General features: G+C 39.6%; 1 protein-coding gene across 1 annotated transcript in view; it reads left to right on the top strand.

The window, feature by feature from the left end:
- The first annotated feature begins 3,324 nt into the window (after positions 1 to 3,324).
- Positions 3,325 to 23,791, top strand: part of TTN (titin) — a 229,028-nt gene continuing 208,561 nt past the window's right edge. The window contains exons 1-11 of the mRNA XM_075286035.1: positions 3,325 to 3,530; positions 4,642 to 4,745; positions 15,103 to 15,306; positions 15,457 to 15,744; positions 16,325 to 16,410; positions 16,492 to 16,736; positions 18,375 to 18,594; positions 18,937 to 19,080; positions 20,055 to 20,189; positions 22,539 to 22,808; positions 22,900 to 23,025. Of these exons, the coding sequence (XP_075142136.1) occupies positions 4,655 to 4,745; positions 15,103 to 15,306; positions 15,457 to 15,744; positions 16,325 to 16,410; positions 16,492 to 16,736; positions 18,375 to 18,594; positions 18,937 to 19,080; positions 20,055 to 20,189; positions 22,539 to 22,808; positions 22,900 to 23,025 (1,809 nt within the window). The 5' untranslated portion in view covers positions 3,325 to 3,530; positions 4,642 to 4,654. The remainder of the gene's footprint in view (positions 3,531 to 4,641; positions 4,746 to 15,102; positions 15,307 to 15,456; positions 15,745 to 16,324; positions 16,411 to 16,491; positions 16,737 to 18,374; positions 18,595 to 18,936; positions 19,081 to 20,054; positions 20,190 to 22,538; positions 22,809 to 22,899; positions 23,026 to 23,791) is intronic.

The following is a 23,791-nucleotide window of genomic DNA, read 5'->3' as shown; positions in this document are numbered from 1 at the left end:
ACGGTTTTTGAAATTAGTATTTCACCTGCACATATTTTTCTGCAATATGTGGATGGGATTCGCCAAGTAGAGACCAGTCTTAAAGCCTTCCACAAATGAAGCAGTTGGTGCACTGAGGGCAGGCCTTCAGACCTGGGAGCACTTGTGACATGCATGACATACAAGTGACATACAGTACATAACAAGAATATATGGCTTATCACTGCAGTGTGCACTGAAACATGATGGAGACTGAATATGCTCAAGGAGGTGGGAAACTCCCTTTAAGAAACAGAAAACATTAGCAGATGTATAGCATATCTGCCTTACCAGCCTCCCACAATTTTTCCAAGACTTTATAATAATCATTCTTTTTCAGTTTTTGTTTTCCACTGTTGCAATGACCAATGTGCATGCTAGGACATGACTAACATATGTTGTATTTCTGTATACATACTGCATGACCAGACGGTTACTAGCCCCCCTCTATACAAGTGCTAATAATGAAGTCCCCGGTGAAACAGAGAAGAGTCAAGTAATCCCTACACCGGTATGCATTGATAGCAAGGTGAAGTCCGTAAACAAACAGTAACCACTCAGAAGACATTTCATGTAGACATTCTAGAAAATAAAAATCACTGTGCTTTATAAACCACTAGAACTTATCACAGTCAGGAAATTCAGTATCTCGTAATTGCATATGAAGGATACATTTTGACACTGTTTAACCCATTTGTCTCATGTCAAAACCATTTCAGAAAAAGTAGATATATGTGGGATCGTTGAGTAGGGTTCTTACACTATAAGGCCCTTGCAGATGACCATGATCAGTGTGCTCTCCGTGTATTTCACTGACCCATTCATTTCTATGGGCCTGTAGACATGACCATAAATTACACTGTCACGTGTGTGGGCTGACAGTCCGGATCGCAAAATATAGAACAGGTCTTATTCCTGTCCGATTTTGCAGCCCTGCTTCCGCGGCTCCTATTAATTAATTAAAGGGGACGTAGAAGCACGGGCGGCACACGGGAGACATCACCACCCATGCCTTTAATTCAAGGCAGGCCAGGAGCAAAAGGTTGTGTGCAAATGGCCTAAGGTTTATTCATGTCCCCATTTCTGTGTGTAAGATGATGGGAATTGGGATTAGTGGTCATTTTCCTTTCCTAAAAATATATAAACTCTACAAGGTCAAAAAAGGTTTTAAACCCCTTCATCCCAAAAAGTGACTATTTTGCTAGTGATTGAGAGATAGCCACAGGTGATGACTGTGCTCTTCCACATCACCAAATGTTCCTCCCAATCTCAGCGTTCTGGATCCCTGTGATTGTAACAATGGGGGAGGAGCACGGGTGGGGGAACAGTGGAGCTAAATTCAACTACAGTTAAGATTTGAAGTAGAGTTAGAATCTAGTGTAAGTCTTGTTTTTATTCTTTATTACCCACAAAGTAACGGAACAGATTTACTATGGGAAAAGCATCAACATACTAGACAGCTTTATGTAGATAAGGGGAGTGACCAAGGTCTCGTTCACATGGGCAGAGAGAGAGTGGATTATGGTGCATAATCCACGTCATAATCCACCTGCTCACAATGGTGATCTATGGAGACCACCAGGCTGCTTTTTTCCGTGAGCGGCAACAAGAAGTGAGCTTCCCTTTCTTCAGGCGGATTCCACGGCTCCTTGAGCCACAGCGTCTGCAATCTCTGAAGTCGGCCCATTCATTTCAGCCTACTCTGGAGGGGGAAGCCGTGACTATCAGAAGCCGCGACAGTCGTGGCAGGTGGGTTTTGGCCCGAGAGTGATGCGGCTCCCCGCATCACCCTCGGTGCCAAAATTCATCATTATGCTCTCCGTGTGAACTTAGCCTAAGATGAGTTCTAAAATGCAACAAATTTATCATGACATGTGCCTGAACTTTGGTGCACATTCCGGTCTAAAAAAAGCCAGGCAAGAGGTGACCTAAGTTAGAGAAACGTGTCTAATATATCCATCAAGATGCACCAAATCTATTACACAACATGTCCCTCTTTATAAATTTGGTACATATTTTGCCTGTCACCTCCTTATTTTAGACAAAATTAGTTACTCAGCCCCAATCTGAATAGAGACTTTATTCCTAAAAATTGTCCAAAAGTTATGAAGTAACAAATCTGAAGTATTCAGTAGTTATAAATTTTACAAAAATTCTATATTTAGGTCTTTAAATCTTTATTAGTCCTTGAATATATTACTAGATTTGTTAACAGTCATATGTAGCAATGATGTCGCTCTATAAAATTTAATATACAATGGTATTCTACTACATATTTACATTAATTTATGGCCTGAATATGCAGTATATATACAGTGGTGGCCAAGAAAAAAGGAACCGCCAGTGGATTTTGTCAAATATATGTAATGTGTATAAATTGATATATATCTCCTATCACTGAAAAATATCACGTGACATGTACAAAACTGACAAATACTCGTCCTCCAGGAGAGAAGAGGATAGAAATGGAAAAAGACAAGAAATCATTTTCGCTACAATCATTACATTTTGTGAAATGGTGCGTTTTTTTTGGCCGCCACTATATATATATATATATATATATATATATATATATATATATATGCGACAAAAATAGAGAAGATAAATGGGGGCTCTCACCCAGGCATCTTTTCCATAAAAAGCAGTCCTTTATTCCATATTAGGTAAAATCAAAAAACAAGGGAGAGAGTGATACATGAAATTAGGGCAGGCAACGACAGTTTTGCGCTATGTTAGCGCTTTTTCATGCCTTGTATGCGCGAAACAATCTCTGCCTGCCTTAAGTTTGTGTATCACTCTCTCCCTTGAATTTTGATTTTACCTAATATGGAATAAAGAACTGCTTTTTATGAAAAAGATGCCCGAGTGAGTGCCCCCCATTTATCTTCCTTATTTTTGTAGCATATATATATATATTGTATACTCAGGCCATAAATGAATGTAAATATGTAGTAGAATACTGTTCATATGTAAATATGATCTTCTGTACTTATTTTTTACTATTAAAATAAAAAAAGCTCTTCTTCTGTATTTATTTTTAACCATTAAAATAAAAGAGACAAGCTCTGGACAGACTCACTTCCCCCACAAAGCATATGTTGGGTTTTCTCAGTGGAGACAAATTTAAGAATGACAAATTTAGCACCAGCAGTCATGGAGACAGGTGTGACATTACAGACAGTAGACCGGCCTCTCCCAGCATCCATTGAGCAATAGGGTGGGCCCGTGAAGTCATGATGTCAGGTCTGTCAGCAGATCTGGGGTATATAAGGTAAAAGCACTAAGTTAGCACTTCTGAGCAGTTCGTGCATCCCCAGCCTTGCCTCGGGTGTAGGGATTGCATAGAAAAACAAAACTACACACAGCTTACCCCTGTGTAGTTTTGTTTTCTAAGCACAGAGGCCCACCATTTACACACTGGAATTGTCTAACAATAATTTTCGGGGATAAAGGCGTCGTTTTCCAACACTTGGGCTCAGCCCCAACCCTTCTAGGCACTCTGAAGATATCAGGTCAGTGGTTAGTTTATTAACTTAACTTTTTAGTCAAAATAACTTTTGAATATTTAGATTTATATAACATATGTAGTAACTAAAACCTGCGTGTGAAACCTAAAAATACAAGTTAATGTATACATTAAAAAATATCATTATATTCATAGCGTTTATCTGTCTTTGTAGATGTTGCCTGTGTAAGTGCGGTATAATAAGTGGTAATATGGAAATTGTCTTGTATTGATGTGTTATGTTAAAATTTCTACATTAGATATTAAATTGTGGAACTTTTGGTTCTTGTACGTAAACCTACAAGGTTATAAAGTATTACTCACAGACAAACATGTGCCAGGAATAACTCTGATAAGATGCTGAAGGAATCAGCCATGCTCTGATGACTTTTTAAGGGAATCATCTGCTCCCATATCTGTAACATCCCAGCAGTGACCACTTGTCTGCTGTCAATCATGGCTGTCGTTGCTAAATTTAGCACATGCCCTTTTGTGATCCTTCTGGATTATTCTTATTAAAAAAAATAAAGTATATATTGTTCATTAATTAATTAATTAATTCCAAAACATTTAATTACAATAATTAGCTTTTATTTTTCAATTCTCAGTAATACTCAGAATTCTTTTGGAAGATTATCTTATAATTGAAGAAAATGCTACATTATTAGATATAGAAATATTACGAAAAATAAATGTAATTATATAATTAGAATAAAATACAGAAAAAAGTCATACAAAATTTACAATAATAATTTTATATATAATAATTTAGATTTCATTTTAATATCAGAGGCATTTTATTACAATTTATATATAAAAAAAATTCTTTAAATCAGGAAACGTCATCACGTCCCTATTCTTTTATCCATCTATAAATATTTAAGCCTCTACACTAAATTGTCGATATCTAAATAGTAGATTAAAATCAAAATTCATTCTAACTAAACCCTGATCCAATTTATTACAGAAATACAAAAATGTTGAATTCATATTTTAAGTAACCAATTAAAATATATATTGTGGGAATATTTCGAGTCACCTATTAATTTTTTTTTTTTTTTCATAAAAAATACAAATCCATGATTTAATATTGACCTTTTATTTTCTCTTTATTTCAGAGTGCCTATAAAGATGGCTTCGCAAGCACCAACATTTATACAGCCGGTACAAAGTGTTGTGGCACTGGAGGGTAGTGCCGCAACCTTTGAGGCTCAGATTAGTGGTAAGCAAATTTTTTAGTCAAATTTTGTTTTGAATGAATTGCTATGCAGCTATAGCAATCATATTGTTGTACCGTAGCTACGGTTATTTCACATCAATTTACTAGGATTTGTAACCACTAAAATCTTCACTGTAATATCTGTGATTTAATGCATTCTAAGTTAGCATTGCTTATATATATTTGATATAGCCAGTCATTAATAATACTGAAATGCTGAATATTTAATGGTTAGGAATATTGTAAATCTGGGTTGAAGGCCTAAACAATGCCTAAAAAAGAGAGAGTGATTCTCTAGATTAAAACATACGAATAGTTACGTGCCTGCAAATTCTATCTACAATATGTATCAAGAAATCAAATACGGTTTTATGGTGTGAAAATTAGCAATTTTCATGATTTACTATTATTGGTTTATCTTTTATGTGCATTTATATTGTTTAATGGATGTCTATTTTTGCTTGAATTCTGATCACATTGCAAGAATGAATATGCAGATTAATAAATTAAGAAGTCGTTTGGGCCTTGACTTCACGCATGGCCAATATGTAGAGTGATAGTGATACAAATGAGAACACAGTTCATAGTCATGAAAAAAAAAATTGGTGCAAAAAATCTGCATTTGCCATGATTTTTATTAATAGAACCAATTGTAAATAATGTTCTTTATACAGTTTATGGAAAATTTGCTTAGACGTTTGTGAAGTCAGTTACCAATGCAACTAAAATACCAGTGTGAGCTCAGGCCTAGTGTTGGTTAGTGTGGCTCAGGGTACTATACCTTTTATGGTCACATAGGATATCTTGCACAGTTGGCAGACTGGTTTTGAGTCATAAAGTGATTATAATTGTATTAGTCAAAAAATTTTTCTTAAATTTGCTACACATTACATTTTTATATTTGGATCAGAGACAATTTGAAGATTGTCTTTTGTACCAAAGAATGCATTTTTATCATAAATTCTAGCTGGTATTTTATGTTTTGGAAAGAGTCAATCTAGTCTTTGCTAGAAGTCTTAGATGTATTTGGCTTTTTTTATACTTAAAGTAGCTTTATTGGAAATATTAAAATACCGTTACAAATGATCACAAGCCATAATTACATAGTATCACAAAGTTTCTATAATGTTTTTTTACAGTTATATTGTATGAGGTTATAACAATCATGGCTACTTTTATTCTAGAAAAAAACATACCTCTTATTCATAGGCTATGTCTGATATTACCCAGAGCCATTCAACTTAAAAAGATTGACCTGCAATACCAGACAGAGCCTGTGAGTATGAGTGGCAGTGTTTCTGGGAATAAAAAAAAAGCCATGTTATTTTCTAAGCTTTACAGTGGTCAATTTTATAGCTGTACCTATATATCCAAAGAGACTTCCTGTGAAAGGGTTTTATGATGTTAGAAACACCATGGCTATTTTTTTTTTTTAAGAAACAGCGCCACCCTTTTCCATAGGTTATGTCTGGTACTGCAGCTTTACCTCATTCAATTGAATGGACAGTTTTGGTTCTGTTTCTATAAGAAAACAGCCATGTATTTTTCTAAACTTCATATTGATACATATAGATTTCTAAGGCTCGATAGAATGTATAAATGGACAAATCCCCCTTGCAGTCTTTACTACTACCCTCAGATCAAAACTTGAATTTAGGATAAGGCCCCACATTGTTGAAAAGCAGTTGCAGATTTTGCTACGGTTTTTGAGCCAAAGCCAAGAATGGCTACAAGAGGAATGGGAGATATATATAAAGTACTTATACATCTCTCTTCTGCTCAATCCATTCTTGGGTTTGGCTCACAAACCCACAACAAAATCTGCAACAAAAAAAACTGCGTTTCCGCAATGTCGGGCCTTAGTCTTAAAGAGTACTCTGCATTCTGAATCAGGTATCGTTCTACCAATACTGGGATTCTGGTGGAGTTGGAATTTTCCCTCTAGACTCCACCATTCCTGATCAATCAGTGCAGTTAATTTCAACTCCCAATACAATCAATATGCTAATTAGGCTCTCTGCGGTCAGGTTGGTGGCCCCAAACTCCTTTAGTCAAGGACCTCCCTCTTGAAAGTAGAGAACCTAATTATCATATTGGATGCTGAAACTAATAGCCCTGGTTGCTCAGGAATGGCGGGAGTCAGAGAAAAATCACAAACTGTGCTGGAAACTGATGAGTGAACCCTATTGAAGGGTTAGGGGATGTCGTTATATTATTTTACCACTGGGGGACTTACTGGTATTCAGACCTTGGGCAAGACTTTGGCATTTTAATGATTGTGAAATAAACCGCCATTTCCCTTTTTAACCACAAGGCCATTAAAAATAAAAGTTCTTTTAGTTGCTATTATTTGAAGATGGTGCCAATCCCCATGTTGGCACAGTATTCAGCTGCAAAAGGGCACACCTCGGTCATGATGCATCCAGAATGTGTGAACCTATCTTTATATAAAGATTAAAGGGGTTGTACCAAGTTTTAAAATTATCGCCTACTCATCTGTTGGGCCCAACTGATCACGAGAATGGGGGTTATGTGTCGCCCATATGAAAGGACCAGTTGATGAGTATGCTTGCGGTACCTTTCTTGATCCTTATGGGACTGGTGAATATAGTTGAGTACTATACGTGGTTTCTTTTTGGCATTCCCATATAGATGAACGGAGTGGCGGTACTCTTTATAAATGACACTCTCCTCATATAGGGGACACGGGACCTCATTCTCATGATCAATATAGGTTCAAGTGATCAGGTCCTCAATGGTTGGCCAACGATCATGTGGATTGGTGATAAGTTTAATACTTGTCACAACCCCTTTAATAGTGAATGCGGCCTGTCGATAACCTTCAGAAATGTAGATACCTAGTGCCCTGACTTTGGCAGGATTGTGAAATGATGACAAATTTAACGTGTGCTAGAAGGGATCAGATGGTATTGGGAGCAGTTGTGTTGTGCTATTTCAGGGAAGCTGATCCTCACTTAAGCTATATGGCAGACAGCTGTTTCACTATAAAAGGGCTGACTTTTTGATCCCCGGCCTACATCTCCTCACGTTGTCAGCCCTCCAACAAGTTGTGCTGTCAGTCAAAACCCCTTAATAGCAGCTGTCTTTTCTAAAATAAACCTTACTGAGGTGGCCGCTTATTAACAGTAGGATGTGAATTAGGGCCTAGGCTTCTTAATGAAGTCACAATAATTAGGCCTGGATCATGAGGGTTGAGAGGTGTTAGGAGAAAGTTCATAGGCGCAACATTACTATCCACCTATGGAAGGCATTTATATATGGAACAGGATTACGTATGGTATCTAGATTCTTTCATATAACTGGATTTTATATGGATTTTTATAGAGAACCAGATCACGTACATAGGTTTTCTCCCATAGTACTGGATTATATACCAAGATAATATTAAAGTCATGCACACAACCATATTCTGTCCTGGAAACATGGTTCGTATTGGCTTTTGGGACAGAATGATCCATGTAGGAATATATTTCCTGGACTGACCACGGCCATATGCATTATAGTGAGATATGATGCCGTGAGTTGCTGAACAACCTGATCAATACTGTATTAAACTGGTATAATGCATACATCCATAGTCAGTCTGGGAAATATGGCCCTTATATTGTGTTTCTGTGAGGCCATGTGCATGAGGCCTTAGGCCCACAAGCTTAATGTTACACCTCTGGTTATATACAGTAGCTGGGTTGTTTTATATAGAACTGGATAATACGGTATTATATAAACAAGGATAATGTACAGTACATGGGCCGAACTATAGGAGGTGCAGATTTTTTTTTTTTTTTATATCCTGCTACATTATGGAACAGATTTAGTAAACTGACTATTAGAAAAACTGACTTAGGCGAAGGCCCCACGTAGCATCCTGCAGCGCAGGAACCACAGCACACAAAGTTTGCAGACATTTTCTCTGATGACTTTCTGCTTCCATTATACCTGTAGGGAAACCCCTGGCGTTTCCATAGGCATAATTGACATTCTGCGACTTCGCAGTTTGTTAAATGCCATATTTTTCTACACTTCTTCACTATGCCACATGAGGCCCGAGCTTTAGGCTAAAGCCCCACATAGTGAGCCAAAAATCGATGCGGGAAAAACCGCAACGGGATGCATTGAGTTTTTTCCCGCAGAGCTTTTCATAAAAAGTCCGAAGAGGTTTCTTCTGCAGACTTTCTGCTTCAATCACACCTAAATGGAAAACACCAGCATTTCCGTAGGTATAATTGACATGCTGCGATTTACAAAAATGTGACGTTATGCAGCACCCTGAGCTTAAAGTAGACCTGCACCTCTCCTGACATGGCTCTTGTAGTATATAAAAATAGTTTCCTTGAAATAACAATTCTGGAACATCTTTCCTTCTACCTCTGTTATTCCTCCTAGAAATGCATGAGTAAATGGAATAAATAAATCTGGTTGTATCCATTATTCTCATAAAAGAAGAATGTCCCTGAATACTCCACCAGCACTGACTGGACAGTGTCAGGCTTTATTGCCAACTCCCCCTCCCAACTTGAAAGACCTGGGCGGCAATTTATTCATAGACTTCCAGGAGGAATAACAGAGGAACTGCACAATTATCTTTTTAGGGTGCATTCACACGGAGTATATGCTCACTGATTCTGAACGTGTAAACTCGTTCCGAATAAACGTCTTTAAACCAGATCCCATTGCTTTCTATGGGAGCCAGCATACGTGCACTCCCCATGGAAATGAATGGGCTGCTTTTTTCCCTATTGCTTTCAATGTGATACGCGCGTATCACATTGAAACCAATAGGGAAAAAAGCAGCCCATTCATCTCAATGGGGAGCGCATGTATGCTGGCTCCCATTGAAATGAATGGGATCTGTTTTGTACGTGCTGATTCTGAACGTGCTTTAACGTTCAGAATCAGTCAGCGTATACTCAGTGTGAATGCACCCTTATAGAGTGTGTTGCTGGTGTCATGACTTATTCATATATACATAAACAGCCAGTCATAGTATTTGAAATGGGGGTGCCATTTTAGAATATGTTTAGCTGGTAATTGTCACTATCAAAACCGCACAGCTCTAGTTTTTAGTTTTTAGTTTTTATACAATGTGATTAAGACTAAGGTCCCCCATAGGACCCCCCCCCCCCCGAACGGAATACCAAACGCGATTGTAAGCACTGTGCAGTAAAAGCACACAGACCCATTGGATCTCCACAGGGATCATGCGGACAGGAATGTACTTCACATCTACTTTCCTATCCGCATGATTCGTGTGGGCAGTGCATGGCAAACACACGGACCCCATTATAGTCTATGGGGTCCGTGTGCTTTTACTGCACACCGCTTGCAATGGCGTTTGGTATTCTGTTTGGGGGTCCCCATTCGGACTCCCCCAGACGGAATACGAATGATGATGTGAACGACGCCTAAGGCCCTTTGTAGTGTGCCACATCCAAAAAGTGCTGCAGGAAAAACCACAGAAGAAACACAGTCATTTTTTTTTTCAGTTTCCAGCACTTGTTTGATTCTGCCCGCTACATGAGGCTTTAGCCAAAAACACATTGCCTTAATCCATAGGCTAAAGGATAAATGCCTGATCACTTGGGAGTCTGTCTGTTGGATATTCAGAGACCCCTGTGTGAACGCTACTGTGATGGGCTAGCATGACCACCACTCATTGACTTTTATGGGGCTGATTTAGCCAAATATAGCCTCTGTCAGTCACATAGTATGGTGAGAATCCTTGCACACGACAGCTCCATTGACACCTGGAACTCATTCTTATGATTGCTGCTACTATGTGCATTCCTTTTCATTATAGTAAAGTTTGATGTATGGTGCATATGGAGCCAAACACACAAAGTTTATTCTATAAACTGAAAATAATGGTGTGGTTGTTTGCTTATAATTGAAGGATTAGCTACTACAGAGTCACATGGCTGGAAATCACATCATTGCATAGATAGCTAAGTGCTAATATGGACTCACACCAAATGCTTTCTTCCTCCAGGAGATTTAGATGCTGTATCTAGGCTTTCTTTGTAAATAATGTTTTATTGATTTTTTAAAATGACAACAATGAACACATATAAACAGATATATAGTTAATAGCAATAAGTGTGGCATTACAGACACAGATAAAACATTCAAAAGTGTTTGTAAATAATTTGCTGGTTATGACCCAGGGTCATGTGCTCTTGGACCCGCAGGTTGCTTACCCTCCTCTGCTTGGTTCACCATTAGTTATCCGTACTATGGGGGCTGCTCCTATAGCACAACCCCCTGTGAACATGGGAGAGAAGGGAGGAGACTGGGTGCTGGTTTTGATCATGTGACCTGGGATTGGATTCAGCACAGAACCCCCTGGTACAGCATCTAAAAAATAAACCTGGAGGAAGTGAGTATGAAAACACTCCCTGCACAAACATGCTCTTATTTTGTGCAGTACTTTTACACTTTTGTTGTCACCCAGCTTTCCCAGACTCCTGAAAGTCATATCTGCCTAGCTGCGCATGTCATGATATTTATTTAGGATAACTAAGAAGTACAACATATACATTTCCTAACAAACCATAGAATCTGCAAAAACATCTATGATGTGAGCTTTACATGTGCACACAGATGTGTCTATATGTGCAGACTTCCTGCTATGGCTGCTATGTCTTCAGTGGTGCACACAGGGGCGCTCATGTTCACAACAGTGACTTTTGTCGGGAAAAAATTGATAGTGTTGATCACTGAGGCCAAGGCCCCACGGGCCGTAATCGCAGCGCTAAAGCGCTGCGGAAAGAACCGCTGCGTGAATGCACTGTGATTCTTTCAGCAGCGCTTTCAACAGAAAGTTTGCAGAGTTTTCCTCTAAGGACTTTCTCGTAACATCATATCTACGGGAAGGCGTCTGGCTTTTTTCGTAGATATAATTGACATGCTGCGATTTGCAAACCCGCAACAGCTTTGCAAATCGTAGCGTTTCCGCGCTGCGATTTCTTCCGCAAAGTGGGCATAGGATTCGCATGAGAAATCGCGGCTTTTACGTCCTGTGGGGCCTTAGGCTTTATTCACACTACCGGTGATGATGTCTGTTGCTGTCATCAATCTAAGGCTGTGTTCACACGAAGGAAATTGCCTCGGATTTGGGGGCAGATTTCACCCCCATATCTGAAGGAGATCCCTCCTGGAATCTGCCTCCCATTGTTTTCAGTGGGAGGCAGAGATCACAGGACACAGATCTTGCCTAGTATTCCACGGCTGATTCAGGCGCAGGGTCCACGGCTCAAGACCTTTCATTCGGGCCTAATAAGGAGTGGGATGCTGCAAAGGAATGCTAATGCACTGCACTGGCACCCTGTTGGATTGCTCTTCACTTTCCGCCGTGTGAACATAACCTTAAGATGAGAGAAACAGACATTACAGCCAGGGCCCCACTGCTCCATTTGACTTTTATGCTAGCAGTACAAATCCATATGCAGTTAGCGCCCCCTTGCGGTGGCTGCAGGTAGTAGATGACCACACAATTTATAACACAAAATGGTGGATTTAGTGAAGATGTTCTACACTGTGCGGAGCCTTATGCAGATTATTAATATCTACTTGAGTGTATGAACCTGTCATTTTCAGACAGCGAGGAGTGACTTATGACAACTCCAATACTGTTAACATTTACTCAGAAAGTTATTTGTCATTCAGCTCGGAGCTTTTTGAAATATGTTTTTGCTGCAATTCTAGGGACTTGTTTCCCATGGCAACCAATCGTATCACAGCTTTCATTCTTTATTTTGCTCTTGAAAAATGAAAGTTGCGCTGTGATTGGCTGCCATTGTCAGGTAGTAGTTTCATTACATCAGGAGTCTCTCACAGAATAAAATAGAGCGGGGTGCAGTTATGTCTCGTTCTGGTAAAACAACGGACACTATGACGAAACCTAATAGACTCCATTATAGGCCAATGGGTCAGACGGTATCGTTGCCGTCATGTGGTGTGGTAAACATGTGAACAAAGTCTGAAAGTGTCCCTTCATTTTTACATGTTTCTTTCAGTTTAAAGAAGTCCTTTTATGTCCTCATAGATAGGCTGTGTTATATGCCGTACCGCTAGAAGGCGCATTCAGCACACTGTTGGCTTTTCCAGTATGTGCCCCGGTGCTGGAGATATTGGAGCCATTAATTTCAGCAATGCTATCTCCTCACTGTCAGAAGGGTGGGCCTTACATGCCCCCACTGACTGTACTTTTACATAGACTTATAGTGTCAGGAACGCCGCCTTGACAGTATAAGTTTATGGAAGAGTATAGTTGGGCTGTAAGGCCTGCCCTTCTGACAGTGAGAAGATATTGGTTGAAAAAAAGAGAAAAAATGTATCAGCTCACCCTATACAGCTTGAACCTCAGTCCTTGGAGAGCACGGCATGCAGGTGAACTTCAACCTGCTGATAGAATGTCCAACATGAAGGTAAAAAACGCCAGCTGCTACCAGGGGGTAGATGAAGACGGAAATCCGCGGTGTTAAAATTTTACTTTTATTGTCACATTAAAACAGTTACATTGTAACTGGGGTCTTGCCTGTGTGTATAATTGGCGATGCGTTTCGGGACAGTACGTCCCTTCTTCTCGGTCAAGCCGAGAAGAAGGGATGTACTGTCCCGAAACGCGTCGCCCATTATACACACAGGCAAGACCCCAGTTACAATGTAACTGTTTTAATGTGACAATAAAAGTTGAATTTTAACACCGCAGATTTCCGTCTTCATCTACCCCCTGGTAGCAGAAGATATTGGTGCCAAAATTAACATCATCACTATCATCTCCAACACCAGGGATCTTAGTGACATATAATACTGCACATCAACACGGACGTGAAAGCTCCTCTTTAAATAGTTTTTCCCATCTAAGCAAGTCACCTCCTATCCATAGGACAGGGGATAGCTTGCTGATATTTTGGCCCTGACTGTTTTGACCTCCACTGTAAAGCTTAAATTGGCAAAAGAGTTTGTGTGGAGGACACCTCTGGCACAAAATGTGTGTAACATACATGGTGTATGCCTTATGTATTGGAGTCACACATTCTATACATTCTGTATGGCTTTACTGTACACTATTTTTGGCTTCAAAACATTGGTCAAAAGTATGCCAGCTGTAAGGTGGCAGAAGGAACAGAGATCATGCTACCAAATTATGACATTTATTTTGAAGGCATAAAAAATGCATTAAAATCTGATTAATATGTGTATACATTTCAGAGTAGCTATCTAATGAAATACTGGTGAAATAAGGATGTGCAAGTTCCACATCTAGAACCCTGACAGATTTATGATCATTTACACTAGTTTAAGAGCATAAATGATACCAGAAATCTATGGCAGTTATGAGCTGGCCGAACTCTGCTGTAGAAGGCATCGGTGACTGTGATAAAGTGGCATCTGTGGTTGTACGCATGATATAGAGGCATCTATGGCTTTGTCCATGTTATAGAGGCATCTTTGTTGGTACCCATGTTAAAGAATCATCCGTGGTTGCATTCATATTATAGAGACATCTGTGGCTGCATCCTTATTATAGAGGTATCTCTGCTGTACCCATTACATAGAAGGATCTGTGACTGTGACCTTATAGAGGCATCTGTGGCTGTACCCATGATATAGAGGCATATGCGACTCTACCCATGATATAGAGGCATCTTTGGCTATGCCTATGTTATAGAGGTTTCTTTGTACGCAAGTTGAAGATGCATCTTTGGTTGCACTCATATTATAGAAGCATCTGTGGTTGTACCCCTATTATAGAGGTATCTGTGACTGTACCCTTGTAATAGAGGTATCTTTGCTGTATACTAGTTATAGAGGCATACGTGGTTGTGCTCATGCTATAGAGGCATCTGTGGCTGTACCCATGTTATAGAGGTATCTTTGCTGTATACTTGTTATAGAGTGGCTACGTTGTGGAGGCATTTGTGGTGAAAGCAGAATTTTATGCATATGTGTATAGAAAGAATATATAATGCATATAAAGAATATTAAGTGTAAACAAAAATTGGTTTAATATATTTTATTTTGTGTTTTTTTAAGTATTCACAATATTTTTACATCCATGTCCACAGAAGAGATTAACTTGGAGACTGTTGTAGGCAATTATACTTTGCAATGTCACTTTTGCTGATATGAAATAGAAAAATAACTATATTGATCAACTTTTTAAAATTGCTCTCCTGTCTGATTTACTAATAGCTTGATATGGTTGTAGGTCTAGAGTTCAAACACTTCTGTAACTGCCACATTAATAAGATAAAATCCCAGTTCAGTTTACACTTGTGATATATATGGTGCACACACACCAATATAATTGTATAATGTAATCTTTCTTCTTTCCTAGGTTTTCCAGTTCCAGAGGTGAGCTGGTTTAGGGATGGCCAGGTTATTTCTGCTGCAACACTGCCAGGTGTCCAGATCACGTTTAGCGATGGCCGCGCTAGACTTGTGATCCCCGCCACCACAACAGCACACAGTGGAAGATACTCCCTAAGAGCCGCCAATGGAGCAGGACAAGCAACTAGTACCGCCGAACTACTTGTTACCGGTATGAAAATAGACTTTTCTTTTACCTTTCATGACAAATGTAGTGGCCAGTTTTGTAGTATTTTCCCAGTGCATATCCAACTCTTTATGTAAATGCATATAAAACATTCTTTGCTATAGTTAATTTTGACTATCATTTTGTTTCCTATAGCTGAAACAGCACCCCCCAATTTTACACAAAGACTACAGACTACGACAGTAAGACAAGGCAGTCAAGTTCGACTTGACGTCAGAGTGAGTGGAATCCCTACACCTGTGGTGAAGTTCTACAGAGAGGGAGCTGAAATCCACAGCTCCCCAGATTTCCAGATCCTTCAAGATGGAGACCTCTACAGTTTAATCATTGCAGAAGCATACCCTGAAGACTCCGGAACCTATTCTGTAAATGCAACTAATAATGTCGGACGTGCTACTTCAACAGCTGAACTGACTGTTCAAGGTACGGGTTTCAGTTTGAGAGACCTTTCATGTCCTCGGGCACAGGCGGTTTTATATACAACTAGAAAGCTGACAGTGCACTGAATTCAGCGCACTGTCGGCTTTCCCATCATGTGCCCTGAGGGAAGAGATATCGGTGCAGTTACCGATATCTCTTCACTGTCAGGAGGGCGTTCCTGACAGTGTAGCTGTGCTATGAGGAACTCCCCTCCTGACGGTAGTGTCCATAGCTCTGTACTGTCAGAGGGGGCGTTCCTTACTATCCAGCCATGACACTAAAGGAACACCCCCAGTACAAGTCTATGGACGAGTACTGTCAGAAGGGGAGAGCTCAGTGTCATGATTGGGGCAGTAAAGAACGCCCACTCTCAAAGTACAGGGCTAAGGACTAGTCGCAGCAGAAAACATCCCCTACATTTTATAGTTCTAGCAAAGTGAATGAGATTTTGGTTAATCTCATCCACACATTGTAGACAATAGTATTTGGAACTAACAACAGCTGGGTAGACACAGGATCTGATATCACTAAATATGGTCCCAGTTTATATAGATTACCTTATTTTAAATATCTTCCATTTTAGCTGAAGAAGAAATTCCTGCCAAAAAGACGAAAACAATTGTATCGACTGCTCAGATTTCCCAGACCAGACAAGCACGTTTCGAAAAGGTAAGTTCTTCAGAGATACTCGTGCAACCCGATTTCTCATGTTATTTGCAAAGTACATAACGGTATACATGTATTTTACAGAGAGTAGAGGCTCATTTTGATGCGCGATCCAGTACCACAGTTGAAATGACTATTGAAAGTGCTGCCGGAGTACAGCTACCACATAAGACTCCTCCCAGAATTCCTCCTAAACCTTCATCAAAGTCTCCAACACCACCAGTGATTCCTACAAAGGTTCAGATGGTGAGACAGCAGTCTCCGTCACCTGTAAGGCTATCTCCTTCTCCTGTTAGATCAGTGAAAGCACCAGTGCCTTCACCTGTCAGGTAAGAGAACATCGCACCTTTGTTTTATGCCCATTCTTGCCTTTAAACTTTGCATTGTGTTAAAAGCCTATGTAATGTTATTATTAGCTTTTATTGAACCTCCACCTCACCTACCAACCTACACTAGGACATTGAATTCTGATGATTAAAGAAGACCTTCTGACATACCTGTTCATTAAATAATGATATTTCCTATAAAATATCAATTCTAGAACTCTGCTTTGTGCTGTTCCTCTGTTATCTCTTTAAGAAATTTATAACTACATTGGTAACTGGGAGCTACCATCTTTCATGTCAAAAGGGTGTGTCTCTACATAATCTGGCTGTGGCAATGCTGATTGGACAGTGAAAACCCTGGTTCACATCTGTGTTCGGGGAATTCGCATGGGGAACTCCGGAACGGAATACCGAATGCATTGACAAGCGTTGAGCTTATGAAAGCACACAGACCCCATAGACTATAATGGGGTCCATGTGTTTTCCGTGTGATGTCTGCATGAGTCATGTAGAGAGGAAAGTAGTTCATGAAGTACTTTTCTCCACATGTCCTGTGCGGAAAACACCACGCGGAAAACAAACGGACACTATTATAGTCTATGGGGTCCATATGCTTTCATAAAACCACCGCTTGTCCATGCGTTCGGTATTCCGGTTTAGGGGGTCCCCATGCGGATTCCTCGAACGGAATTCTGAACGGAGATGTGAATCGGGCCTAAGGCTGATGTCCGACTTTGCGGAAACTCAGCTTTTTTTGTTGCAGATTTTGCTGCGGATTCTATAGCCAAAGCCAAGAATGGATACAAAAGGAATGGTGAATATATATAGAAACTACTTACATTTCTACCCTTAGCTCAATCCACTGCTGGCTTTGGCTCAAAAAACTGCAGCAAAATATGCAACAAAAAAAAGTTCAGTTTACGTAAAGTCGGCCTTAGCCTAAAAAGTGTATAGGTCCACACGACCAACTGTTAACACCCAGTTTTCAATATTAAGATTTGTAACAGAGGAACAACATGATGTAGCTCAAGAATTATAATTTAATTATTTACTGCTGGACAGGTTAGGAGAGGATCAACGCAGGAGACTGGAAAACAGCTTGTCAGTAAAGCTAGTAAGCATGATAGTTGACCCTCTAGAGTCTCCTGACTCACAGAATAATATTTGTCAAAATCTATGCAAGTTAAAAAAAATAATTTTCTTGTTGTATAATAAGTATGTACTTTTTAAGCATGAACCATTTCCTATAGGGAGATAGTGCCACCTACTGTATATTTTCCAGAATGCAGTCTTGTCAGAACCATGTGCAACTTAACAATCTTTGACTAACTAATCTTAAACGTTCTGAGTTCTTATTTCATGTCATGTAGATAGGGCTTTAGTCACTTATTAGTAATATATTATAAATTTAGTTTTATATACTTTTTCAGAGATGAAAGCCAAGTGACAAAATACTTTCATTTACAGTAATGTAATATAACCATGTACAAGTCCAATATAATATACAGCAGGGTATGGGAAAGTCAAAGTCTGGATGTATCTGTATTTTTAAAAGTGTATTATATCAATGCTTATTGGTTAGTAAATAGCACAAAAAATACATTTGCTATATCTAACATATCTATATTTTATTACCATCAGGTCAGTCTCTCCGGCTGGAAGAGGACTGTCTACCTCTCCAATTAGATCTGTGAAGTCTCCTTCTCCTGCAAGGGTCACTCCAACACTAGCTGGTGCCGAGGTCCCTCCTCCTTGGAAGCAGGAAGTATTTGTGTCTTCCACAGCCTCACATATAAAGACTGAACAGAAATGGGAGTCAAGGGAGCAGGTCACAGTTACTACTGGAGTGGAAGCAAGAGAGGTAAGGGCTTCATTGCCCTCAATGCAAACACTTGATATCAGGCATGGACTACACAGGGAATGCAGGGTGCACAACTTAAGCCATCACCATTATGCAATTTTATACGAATTATGTTTCCCTTATGGAAACTATTATGTGATGATATTGTGTCATGTAAAAGTTTCCAGTCTACTTTGAACCCATATACCTAAGACTACAACCCTAGCCAGATTTTGAACTTTGTGTTTCATTTGTACCTGAGCTCACTGTGTAGCCTATGTCTTGAATTGCTTTAAGATGTATATCAACTACTGTTATTTTATATTATACTTGTGAATGTGTATTTTAATATGACTGATATAGGTCCATGGAGCAGGAAAAACAGCAGCTGTCGCTACTGTAGTAGCTGCTGTTGACATGGCCAGAGTGAGGGAGCCTACTCCAAGTGAGCTGACTGCTAAAAGGACAGCAATGACTGCTGTGCAAATTCAACCTGTCCATGAGCAGGTAGAAAATACAGTAATAGCACTACAAGCAATCATGCAGCTAAACCAGGGGCAGGCTGGCAACTTTTAACCAAGAAGCTTTTTATTAAAGCTACATATCCATCAAAATCGCTCATTGGTGAAGTCCATCATCTCATTCTACTTGTGATTTCCAGAAATGGAGTAGACTGCTCAAGTACATTTGGCACTGCTCAGAGATTTCTGTTGTTGGACTCTAAGCAGCGGTCTATTCTAGATAACAGTAAGAGCAGCACAAAGAGTTTTTAAAGGGGTTGTTCGGCGGGGAAAAATCTTGACAAAGATCTCAAAGTGTGTTAAAAATTACACGAAAGGATATTTATCTTATTGATCTTCCACTGCTCCCGTTCTGATGCTTACCAGGTCACCAGTGGTCTCTACTTCCTGGTCCAGTCTCGAAAAACAGGAGGTGCCTTCTCAGCCAGTCTGTGGCCACTCATTGGCTGGATGGGCATTTCCTATGTATCGAGATAGGACCAGGAAGTTGATACCAGCGAGGGCCGGGTAAGCATCGGAACGGGAGTGGCATGCGTTTGATGAAGTGAATATCGCTCACACACTACGAGCTCTTTGCCAAGACTTTTTTCCAACTGGGCAACCCCTTTAAGGTCTCTATAGGCCGTCTTAATCTGGATATCACTTGATGTGATCTGCTCACATGTATCTATGACATATGAGACGATCATTTGACTGGATTTCCCCTTTAAATACATCAAATTCTGCAAACCCAAGTGGCAGTTACTTTGCCGACCAGCTTGTCCCTGATTCCTAAGCAAACGATAACAAGAGCTTGCTGAACGCTTCACTGACCTTCATTATTACGCCATCATCTTCATCCGATAACGGTCATTTCCATGCTTCCATCTCACCCAATCCATCCGCTTTTCTTTAGCGCTAGTCATATTTTACAGCTTATTTTTTATCATTATAAGCAACATTTTTTTTCGTAAACACCAGGTAAGGAAAGAAGCTGAAAAAACTTCTGTAAGCACTGTAGTTGTGTCCAGTGAAAAAAGCAGACAAGAGACCGTTGCAAGAACGGTAGAAGCTGCTGCCACCAAGCGTGAACAGATACACGCAGTTCAAGAACAGGTGATTTCCACTGCCGGATGTGCACAAATACTACATAACCCATATTTTTGGTCAGAATTGTAGAAGCTAACACAAGCCTTGATATTATTTTTTTCTATATTTTTGGTATATCTGACATGTTAAAGGAATGTTTACTAACTAAGATCATGTGACCAATGCCAATGGCTTCCTCTAAGCCCTCCTTTGGGTTATATTTTGTCTAAAATCTAGTTGGCTGCCCAAATTACATTATAACATGTATAAGATGCGAAGCCCCTGGCACTGGCCACACATGTATGATGTTAGATTTTCATAACCTAAGCACTCTCTGTTTGTTATGGAGCGTTACGATTCTAAAGGTTTGCATTGTTGTGTACGTTTAATGGTTGCACAGATGAATTATGAGTCAGAGAAAGTAGTGGCTGTGGCTACAGTGTTGGCCGCTGTACAGCAAGCAAGGAGCCGGACTCTTCTTTGTACAGAAATGCTAGATATCTCGTATGCATCGACAGACATTGATGAGGTACCAGCTCGTCGACCTTGTCTACTGCACTTATCTTCACCATGGGGCACTTCCCGATCTTCTTCACATTTGTTTTCAATCACCAATTTTTGTTTCGTGTTTTGTGAATTGGCACAAATGCACCATGTGCATGGCAGATCTACAGGCCATATAAAAAAGGAAGTCACCATAAAAGCCTCTTTTTTTTATATGAGCTTCTGTATTTTATGTGTTTGTGCACCTGTGTATTATATGTGTATAGATTTCCCTTTCATTCCATGATATTTAGCAGACGAGGACATGCGGTATTGATATGTGAAGCAAACCATATAAATGTCATATTGATTATACACATGTCATTGTTACAGAAGTAATTTTGTACCTATATTACGGCCTGAACACAGATCTAATTTCCCAAACTGACAGTATCATAGGGATTTGTGATGATGTTTGCTTGGGTCATTAGACACACAGTTTGGTCTGGGACACTACACGGTAATATGAGTGCAAAAATGCATCTGTAATATGGATTTGTAAACCTGCCTGAGGGTAAGTTCTGGTCTGGATTTTGAGGCCGTATCCACCTCAAAATCCTGACCAAAATGACGACTCCCACTGAAATCAATGGGAGCTGCTCAGGAACTTTTCCTGGGAGCCGGCTTGTGCCGTTTCGCCTCGTGATTCGGCCTGAAGACACACCCTCCTCTGGACTAGGCACATTCAGTGGGCCTAATCTGGAGTAGAGTGCGTGGCTGAATGCCAGTACATTGCACCGGCTTTCAGTCGCGGCTACCCGTTTTTTGGATCGGAACCTGAGGCGGCCTCCGCCTCAGGTTCTGATCCAAAAATCCCCGTGTGAACTTACCCTAAGAGTAGAAACCAAACTCTTTATTAGGGAGTTAGTATTAGAAACTATTATTGCAGATAGGGTATGTTCACACTGCAGAATTTGGAGAGAAATTTGAGCAGTCTCCAGCCATAAAATCTTCTCTAAAACCCAACCCTGTGGAGCCCTGGACTCTGTATCCAAGTTTGAAAACCTGAGGCTTTGGCTTACCCCATCACATTTTTTTCCCCATTTGCTAGGCATAAAAGGCATGAAAAGTCACAATTTTTGTTGCAGGTGCATGTCTTTTAGTACAATAGTTGCAACTTTTCCTTTTTTCTGCCCCACTCACCATTTTTCAAAGAAGGCACTCTAGGTGGGGCAGAGCACAGACGCTCTGACCCATTAGATGTACTATAACTGAAGCCAGAAAACTCTTAAATGGAACCTGAAATTTACGCCAGTCCCTGATCGGCTTAGATTGCATTTCTAGAAAAACGGGACCATCGTGTGAGGCACCAAAATTGTTAAGAAGCCAAAACATCTTAATAATTGTGGAGCATCTTGTGCCAGCACATCAACCGGTGCATGAAGAAGTGGTTTCAAGAAAATGGCCCCATAGTATTATAAAAGCACAGAAATATGTTTTGCAATACATTTTGGATGGGATCTCTGGTCAGTCATGTGCCAAAGGATATCCTTTTGGCATGTGTTTGACAATCAATATTTTTTCACTTTGGCATACATGTTGGGAGGTTTTTCCAGCTTGTATGCCATCTGTGTAGCAGTGTGAATTTAGCCTAAATGTGTTCAAAGAGACACTATTGGGACCTTTCAACAACTAATCCTCAGTGATTTAGGAATTCTTACCATGCTGTAAAGGCAAAGTCCTTAGCCAATATATTCTTGTTTCCACTAGGGACAAATAAGCTCAAGTTTTCCAAAAAAATGATTGAGAATTACACTGTCCTACTTTTATATGCGTGTTTGTGTCTATGTTTCTTGCATTTGTTTGTATGAACTGTGTTAATGTTGCCTTTAGATGGAAACTGGGAAAAGAGCGGGAGCTGTGGCTACAGTTGTCGCTGCAGTTGACCATGCACGCGTTAGAAAACCAGGATACACAGAAGAAGGTTACGCAGAAGAAACAGCTCTGCAGTATGAATACAAAGAGCATGTTTCTGCTAGAAAAACCATTGAATTCTCACCCGAGCGCCAAGTTATCACTAAACCTGTAAAAGCTCCAGAAGTTCATGTCCCAACTGTGCCAAAAATAGTCCCCGTTGAACACGTGCCATCACCTGTTCCACAGGTCAGGCCCTGACTTTTTTTTTTTCTTCATTATTCCGTTATTTCTCTCTATAAATATTAAAATCTCAACACAATTTTATTGGTTAATGTAGATTAAGAGAACTCCAGAACCACCAACTGTACCAGTGGTCCAAGTGGATCAAACTATCTCACATACACCTATTCCTCACTTTGCCGTCACTAAAGTGTCAGTTCCCAAAGTTGAACATACACATGAGGTAAGAAATGAGTAACATATATCAGGCAATAAATATCGCCGCCATTTTCATGACTGCCAGTCGTACATCTGATTACACTGGCATCTATGAAGCTTTACTAAATTTTCTTACAAATATCCATTTTCTATGAACCAAATATGCAAAATCCATTAATTTTAATGCACTGGAAATTTCTGGAATTAGCAAATGGATATTGGTAATGTTTTGCCTGATACACTTTACCTAAAGTTATTAAAATATTCCGTTCACATTAATATAATAATATAAAAAAACTACTATATTTTTTTCTATCTTTGCAGTTGTATTACTGCGTACTAAAAAATCTATCCATTAACATACTTGGCAATTTCCTTCACAATTTTCTTTTAGCTGCGGTCAATGTATAATGCCTTAAAAAGCTTCTTCACTCTTTATTTTTCCATCTTCTGCACATAACAATTTTCTTGGCTGTCTTTCTTTTATGTATGTTTTATATGTGTCTTGTGTGTAGTGTTTTGGACAGCAACTACCTATTGCTTTTCTTGTTCTGATTTTAAAGATGTTCTGTCGTTCTCTGCCAACTTTAATGATCAACTTTGCAAAATACAAAATCTTTCAAAAAGGTGTTCAAATTTGTGTTCTGTGACGAAGGACATTACTTTTCATGAATTGATATATTGGATACTCGAAAAACAGAAACCCAATCTGCTTAAAAAGCAGTTCCCCACAGAAATCTGCGGACTGCATAGACTATAATGGGTCTGCCAGTCCACCCAAAATATTCAGA

The sequence above is a fragment of the Leptodactylus fuscus genome, chromosome 8, assembly GCF_031893055.1.
Source record: "Leptodactylus fuscus isolate aLepFus1 chromosome 8, aLepFus1.hap2, whole genome shotgun sequence".
Classification (NCBI taxonomy): domain Eukaryota; kingdom Metazoa; phylum Chordata; class Amphibia; order Anura; family Leptodactylidae; genus Leptodactylus; species Leptodactylus fuscus.
Note: the sequence above shows the minus strand (reverse complement) of the source record. Positions and strands in the feature narration are given on the sequence as shown.